This window comes from Pseudophryne corroboree, chromosome 2 (genome assembly GCF_028390025.1).
Source record: "Pseudophryne corroboree isolate aPseCor3 chromosome 2, aPseCor3.hap2, whole genome shotgun sequence".
Lineage (NCBI taxonomy): Eukaryota > Metazoa > Chordata > Amphibia > Anura > Myobatrachidae > Pseudophryne > Pseudophryne corroboree.
In genome coordinates, this window is record NC_086445.1 from 30,042,655 (window position 1) to 30,050,257 (window position 7,603).

Below are 7,603 nucleotides of genomic sequence, written 5' to 3' on the forward strand. Positions count from 1 at the left end.
GGGGAGCTGTGAGTACCGAGCACCACACCATGGGGCAGACAGATCCCACATACTACACGCAGGGGCTGAGGTAAGACCATGCTGCACTACAAGGGGGGGCAGAAGTGAGGTGTGCCCTGTGCTGGGCGGCCCCCAGCATGTAAGTAGCACGATCACAGTTTTTGCTAATTTAGCAAAAACTGTGATCAACTCTGAATAACCCCATTGTCCCGGCATAAATGGACCGGAAGCGGTTCCCCAGTCACCCAGTCTGACGCAGCTCAGCGCGCAAATCAATAAATATATGACCCCCCCCCCCCCCTGCATTGCAGCATGGTCTGTCCAGATGCACAGTTACATTTTGTGTTTTCTCCCAACTGATAATGAGCCCCAATATCTGCTAGATTAGAAGTAACTCATTTTGAAAGGAAACATAAGTCCAGTAAAAAAATATATATATTTAAACATAAACATTTTTAATAAATCCAGTAAAAAAACAGTGATTAATAAATACTGTATACAGCACAGCATTATACTCTTCAAAGGTAGAAATGAAGAACCGATTATTTTTTGTTGCTTTGTTCTGTCACGTCACACTCAGATTATTCCCTGGATTTATGGGAAGAATAATTAAAGGCAGATTTATTTTATTCTGCATTGAATTCAATTTCTTCAGTGTTATTACGCCATATGTTTTTCATTATACTAGTATATAACATGCCATAGGGTCAGATGTATTAAGCCTTGGAGAGTGATAAAGTGGAGAGAGATAAATGACCAACTAATCAGCTCCTAACTGTAACTGCCATTGTTCAAACACAACCTGTAACATGACAGTTAGGAGCTGATTGGCTGGTACTTTATCTCCGTCCACTTTATCTCTCCAAGGCTTTAGTACATCTGCCCCTGAGCTGTAATAATAAGTGTATTATTTGTTACATATTCTTTATTATTGTCTATATACTGTATTACTGAAGAAATTACTTGGGGACCTTTTTATCAAACATCCCAGAAAAGACAGATTTCAGGCTGTATTGCTCAGCAGTATTGTATTGTCGGCAGTAGCGGATCTTGCCACGGGCAAGCAGGACTTTTGCCGGGGGCGTCGCCTTCCGAAGGGCGCCGCACCATGGCAAGATCAGCTACTGTGCCCACACCCCCCCGCTGTGTCCCCCGCTGGTCCCCCACTGTGAAGGGAACTAGACGCTACGCGTCTAGTTTTCTTTCGTGGAGAGGACCTTTGCCTGTGTGGTGTGCGATGACATCATTGTGCACCGCACAGCATTGTGGGACTGACACAGACGCTAGGGGTCATAATTGACCTCTAGTGTCTGTCTATGCTGTGATCCGAGGAGAGGAGTAGTGCCGGCGGAGGTCTGCAGCGGTCGGGAATCAGGAGCGGGGATTGTAAGTATTATTATTTTTTTTTCTTTCAGCGGCGCTACAGGGGGCACAAAAATGGGGGCGTAACTGACCACGCCCCTATTTTTTGCCCGGGGCGCCACAAGGGCTTGAACCGGCCCTGATTGCCGGCCAGTTGGATTCTCATCTGTACATTAATGTCTGATTATACACACAAGTACTGTACCTTAGACATATAGATCAAACAAAAATAAAAAATATAGAAAGAAAAACAACTAATTTGTAAAATAAACATGACCCCCCTCCCCCCAATTTTTATTTATTTAAAGAGGGAGAAAATGCTTTTTACTAATAAATTTTTTTTTTCTATATCACTCCTCACAATCTCCAACTTGAGACGGCGCTAGTGGTTGGAGGATGTAGCAGTGGTCATTTACCATTATTGCCAATTTAGAGTTGAGAAGATCTATCGTTACACTGGGAAGCATTGGTCAGGGAGAAGACTGCCACCAGCCATGATCAATGCCAGGTGCCACCAGCAGAGGTGTAACTGTGGGGGGCAATGGAGTCGGCTTCCACCGTACTCCTGCTCTTTAAGGGGGCACCTTTCCTCCCGTTCCGTGTCCAGCGACGCCACCGCTATCTCCCCTGCACCTTACAAGTCACACCCGCTTTATTATAGATACACATTTTAAAAGTGTCAAACTCAGGATTAGAAACCACAACCTATTACACCGGAAGCAGACACCTTACTGATAGAGCTATTTGCTCCTGTATAGGAAGCATGAGAATTCTAACTATATGAAGTTACTTCTCTGACAATTACACATAACTTCATTGAGTTAGAATTCTCACACTTCCTATACAGGAGCAAATAGCTCAACCTGCATGGTGCCTGCTTCCAGTGTGATAGATTGTGGGTTCTAATCCTGAGTATGACACTTGTAATAGAATTGTCAGGAAAGTAATCAGCATTGTGAGTGACTGAGCAGATCTATGTAGTGTGTGCCTGCATACTACATGGATCTGCATAGCTGCTATGGTTTTGAATTGACACTTTTAAGTAGCTTCATATAATTAGAATCTGCAGCCTTGCTATGCAGGAGCAAATATATTGATCAGTAAGGTGTCTTCCTTCCATGTAACAGGTCATGGGTTCTAATACTCTGTAAGACTGGTAAGAAATGTTTGATTCAAAATAAATGACAATGGAATATATATATACATATAAAAAAAATTCAGAATACACATTATATATATAGGGGGGTACCTATTTCTATCTTGCAACTGGGACGAACTTACGCCACTGACCACCAGTAGTGTTTTGTAAATGACATGGGCCCTCATTCCGAGTTGTTCGCTCGCAAGGCTATTTTAGCAGTATTGCACACGCTAAGCCGCCGCCTACTGGGAGTGAATCTTAGCTTCTTAAAATTGCGAACGATGTATTCGCAATATTGCGATTAGCACACGTCTTAGCAGTTTCAGAGTAGCTTCAGACTTACTCGGCATCTGCAATCAGTTCAGTGCTTGTCGTTCCTGGTTTGACGTCACAAACACACCCAGCGTTCGCCCAGACACTCCTCCGTTTCTCCAGCCACTCCCGCGTTTTTCCCAGAAACGGTAGCGTTTTTTCCCACACGCCCTTAAAACGGCCTGTTTCCGCCCAGTAACACCCATTTCCTGTCAATCACACTACGATCGCCGGAGCGAAGAAAAAGCCGTGAGTAAAAATACTATCTTCATAGCAAATTTACTTAGCGCAGTCGCAGTGCGGATATTGCGCATGCGCACTAAGCGGAAATTCACTGCGATGCAAAGAAATTTACCGAGCGAACGACTCGGAATGAGGGCCATGATCCCTAATTATGGCCAAAAAGGCTGTTTAGGGCTTTTCATGATTTAAAAAATGGAGCCCTTAGCCGGCTTAGAGAAGTTACTATTCCCAGCTTGTATCAGAATTACTGTCACGGCAATGGTAACAAGAAGCATGTGCATTTCTTAAATGTCCAGTGTGACATATGGGAGCTGCCAGTCCTTGAACTGTGTACAGAAACAACTAGAGGTCCATCAGAATTTATGCATGCCCCGTAGAGGGGCATTTAATGCTGTAAAGTAAACATGACTGGTCTGCGGCACACACTGGCGTGCGCAGCACATTTTATTAAGGGGTGCACCATCGGAGGAGTGTGTCTAGCACCGCCTTTTGGGTGTGTCTAGCACCATCTATTGATGGTCAACGCATATAAAATATCCACCCTTGTACCAATTCTAATAAAGCAGATGCATTGTCAGATGTTGTGGTGTGCACCAAACACCCCTGATGGCACTTGCAATTACACTGCTCCTCCTCAGCCTGGTCTGGCTCCCTCTCTCTTTCCCCTACAAGCTGCAGCAGCTTACTTAAAAGTCAGTCACTCACTGACAATGACAGTCACAGACTAGTGCTGCTGCTGCTGCTGGATAAATGACTGACGTGTCAATGTTGCTGCCGGCCGTCTGTCAGTATTGAATTTGTCTTCCTAAGAGGAATGCTGGCTGCATGCTGCTCGTCATCAGTGGCTGGCGTTGGCATAGCATAGGAGAGAGGTGTGTATGTGGCGGGTGTGACGGGTGGGTGTGCGAGCAGCATAACGTCATCACGTCAGATCACGCTGTTTTTGTACATGGAGGTGGAGCCGGGAGTTTGAAAGCCGGTGGCACTGGCACCCTTGATTAACCCAGGCGTCCGGTCAATAATGCAGTTCTGACGGTGCAGCGCAGAGGGGACAGTAATCAGTCTGCTCGGCAATCGCTGCATCAGGCATGTGAGATCGGGGTCCCAGACATTAGGGGGTGCCTGTGCGCACCAGGCACCCCCCCTGCGCACACCTATGGCGGCACAGCAATTTCATATATAAACATGTGCATCTAGTTTGTCAGACTTCCCAAAATGGTAATGCAATATCTGCTGAAAACACCAGACTTTACTAACAATTGCTAATGCTCACAATATACTGCTGTGGATAGAATTGCAGTTAACCCCTTCACCTCTGAGGCTTTTCTCCCCCCTGTGCTGAGCCTTTTTTGGCACTTTTTGGGATTCATACATTAAGGAATGAGTATTAGTGATTAGTTTATGCAGTATACACACAAGCGACACCCTGCTATCTTTTCCAGAAACATTAATGAAATGCAGAAATTGCATAGGAACAGTATCACTAACACAACAAGGGAAACTATTATACTAGAAAAATGACTGCATCCAGCAACGCTTACGGTATGCAGTCTCTTATTGTATAGTGATTACATGTGACCCCTAGATGGTGACTCTGAGGTTACTGGAGCTCTTAACACAAGAGAGTTACCCTGGGTATGTTGGTGCCAGGATAGTCAGGATAAAGCTCTTTATTGCCTTTCCTATATACTTCTGCATACCTCCCAACTGTCCTGATTTTCACGGGACAGTCCCGTTTTTGTGGACTGTCCCACCCGCGGGCCGCAGTGTCCCGCGGTGGGGGGAGGGCAGTTGGGAGAGCAGCGGTGAATAGACGCTGTGAGCTATATAGTAGAAGGAGCAGGGTCCTCAGCAGCACACACTAGTGATGTGAAGATCCTATCATAAGATGGTTACTGTGCACACTGTTTAATTATGCTGGTCATCCCTGTAAGTCCTACAGTATATCTGCTGTGTGTAAGTGGGGAAGCCAAGCTTAGTACATTAGAAATCAGTTTTGTATGATAAACGACTGTGTATATTCTTAGTCTGTGCAATGTCAGCCTGTTCTGTATTTGTCACTAACAAACATTGTTTCTTTATCTTAGTTCTAAAAACTATAATTGATCTGCAGCGTGTTCAGTCATGGTGAATTCTACGGTGATGAACACTGCAATGAAGGCTGCTCTTCTGCACTCAGACCCACTGTACTTGGTCCTGATATCCCTGATGCTGAGCTGCTTCTGTCTTTTCATTTTCTTCATGGCGATAATCCTATGGGCCTTCTTCTCCACCTCACACATGGAAGAGGAACCTCGCTACATCCTATTTGTCCACATGCTCATCAATGACGCAGTGTATCTCGTACTAGGGCTCTTCGTCTTCTTTGTGACAGCGTATGTCATTTACTTCCCTGTTCCCGTGTGCTATATTCTGGTCATGGTGACCTCTACTAGTTTCAAGGTCACCCCATACACCCTGGCGGTCATGTGCCTGGAGCGGTACGTTGCCATCTGTTTCCCGCTCAGGCACGCGGAGGTTTGCACCAGACAGAAGTCGTATTTGGCCATTGCGATGATTTGGATAATCGGGTTGATACCTAATGTTGCGGATTTCATTATTTTGTGCTCTTCGGTGAAACAGGACTTCTTTTATCATTACTGTCTCTGTGTAAGATCCGAATTTGTCCTCACTGAAGCACAGAACACTATAAGGTCTCTCGTCCATGCCACAACGTTTTCCCTGGTGGGGCTGATCATCGTCTTCACCTATATCAAGATCATGCTGGTGGCTGTGAAGCTGGACTCAGGGAAGGCTTCTGCCTCCAAGGCTGGGAGAACCGTCATAATGCATGCGTGTCAGCTCCTGTTATGTATGACCGCCTTCACCTACACCCTGACGGAAGCGTACCTCCGCAAATACCTTTACATGTTGCCTGTAATCAACTTCTTCTTCTTCATGTGTCTCCCACGCTTCATTAGTCCCTTGATTTATGGAATAAGAGATGAAGTGTTTAGTAAATACTTAAAGCGGTTTGTACTGTGTAAGCCCGTTAGGACAGCCCCTAATTCAGTGACATCGTGACACCCGCCAGAGACTCCTCACCCACTTTTATCATGAATATGGAAGATGAGTAATAATGATAACTATGTATTCTGATTGGCCCAGTCTAAGAAGCGGCTCGCACATTATGTCCGTTTTATATTTTAGGGTAAATTATATGTCACAAATGTAAAGAGGACATGAATAAAATGTAAACGTGTTTCTCACCGGTATGATCGTTGCTACAGTAACTATATGGACCGCGCTTCTCCCAGGAAATGTAACAATGTGTAATTAAAGCAGAGAAAACAATCATCGTTATGTTATAGTGGATAATTGCCTGAGGGCTACCTGTCTGACATTGGTGGATTTGATGCAGCCGTGTCACAAACAACCGCTGGCCACATCTACACCCACGGTCCTCCCCGACCCCACAACCCACCCACAGTCTCCTCATCCCACCTTAGCTACAGAAGACAGTCTGCCTGCAGTCCAAGGTCGGGAGGGTCTGGGCAGCTGCGGCTCACCGCACTTCAGATTGTGCTGTATGGGGGGATCCTGGGCCTAACTCAGACCTGACCGCTAGGGTTGGGTTTTTTGCATCCCTGCGATCAGGAAGTCGCCGCCTACAGGGGGAGGGGGATTACCTTTTTGCAGGGGTGCGATTGCATTTGTTGGCAGAGCTGCACAATCAGGAGTTTCTGCACAGCCCAGAAATTACTCAGCCGCTGTGATGATTGGGGCCGGAGCTGAAGTCAGAAACCCTCCTTCAATACGCCCGGTCTCATCTGCGTTTTTCCAGACACTCCCTGGAAACGGTCAGTTGCCACCACAAACGGCCTCTTCCTGTCAGTCACCTTGTGATCGCCGGTGTGATCGCAATTTTTGCACCATCCCGTCGCTGACTGGCAATCCCCGTTGCTGTGGTGCGTCATGTCTGCACATTGCGGTGCATACGTATGCGCAGTTCAGACCTGATCGCCCGCTTTGCGAAAACGCAGCCTAGCGATCAGGTCTGTATTACCCACCCTATTAGGATCACTTACCAGTAGGGAGGCCAATCCCGGGGCATTTTTTCAATCCCGGGATTCGGGATTGAAAAATTCTCAATCCCGGGATCCCGGGATTGCAGTAGGGATCAGTGTAGGGAGCAGGGAGCGTATATGTGGAGGGCAGCGAGGGGTGAAGGGTGGGTGTAGGGAGCATGTAAGGAGCAGGAAAGGAGGGTGGGTGTAGGGAGCAGGAAGGGAGGGTGGGTGTAGGGACCATGTAAGGAGCAGGAAGGGAGGGTGGGTGTAGGGAGCAGGAAGGGAGGGTGGGTGTGTAATGAGCAGGAAGGGAGGGTGGGTGTGTAGGGAGCAGGAAAGGAGGGTGGGTGTAGGGAGCAGGAAGGGAGGGTGGGTGTAGGGAGCAGGAAAGGAGGGTGGGTGTAGGGAGCAGGAAGGGAGGGTGGGTGTAGGGAGCAGGAAGGGAGGGTGGGTGTGTAGGGAGCAGGAAGGGAGAGTGGGTGTGTAGGGAGCAGGA

The 7,603-nt window shown here is 47.0% G+C and overlaps 1 protein-coding gene across 1 annotated transcript; it reads left to right on the forward strand.

The window, feature by feature from the left end:
• The first annotated feature begins 5,151 nt into the window (after window positions 1-5,151).
• On the forward strand, window positions 5,152-6,256 carry LOC135050469 (odorant receptor 131-2-like). The gene has a single exon (XM_063956961.1). It carries the CDS (start codon window positions 5,183-5,185, stop codon window positions 6,119-6,121), a length of 939 nt encoding a protein of 312 aa, XP_063813031.1. The 5' UTR covers window positions 5,152-5,182; the 3' UTR covers window positions 6,122-6,256.
• Window positions 6,257-7,603: the final 1,347 nt, after the last annotated feature.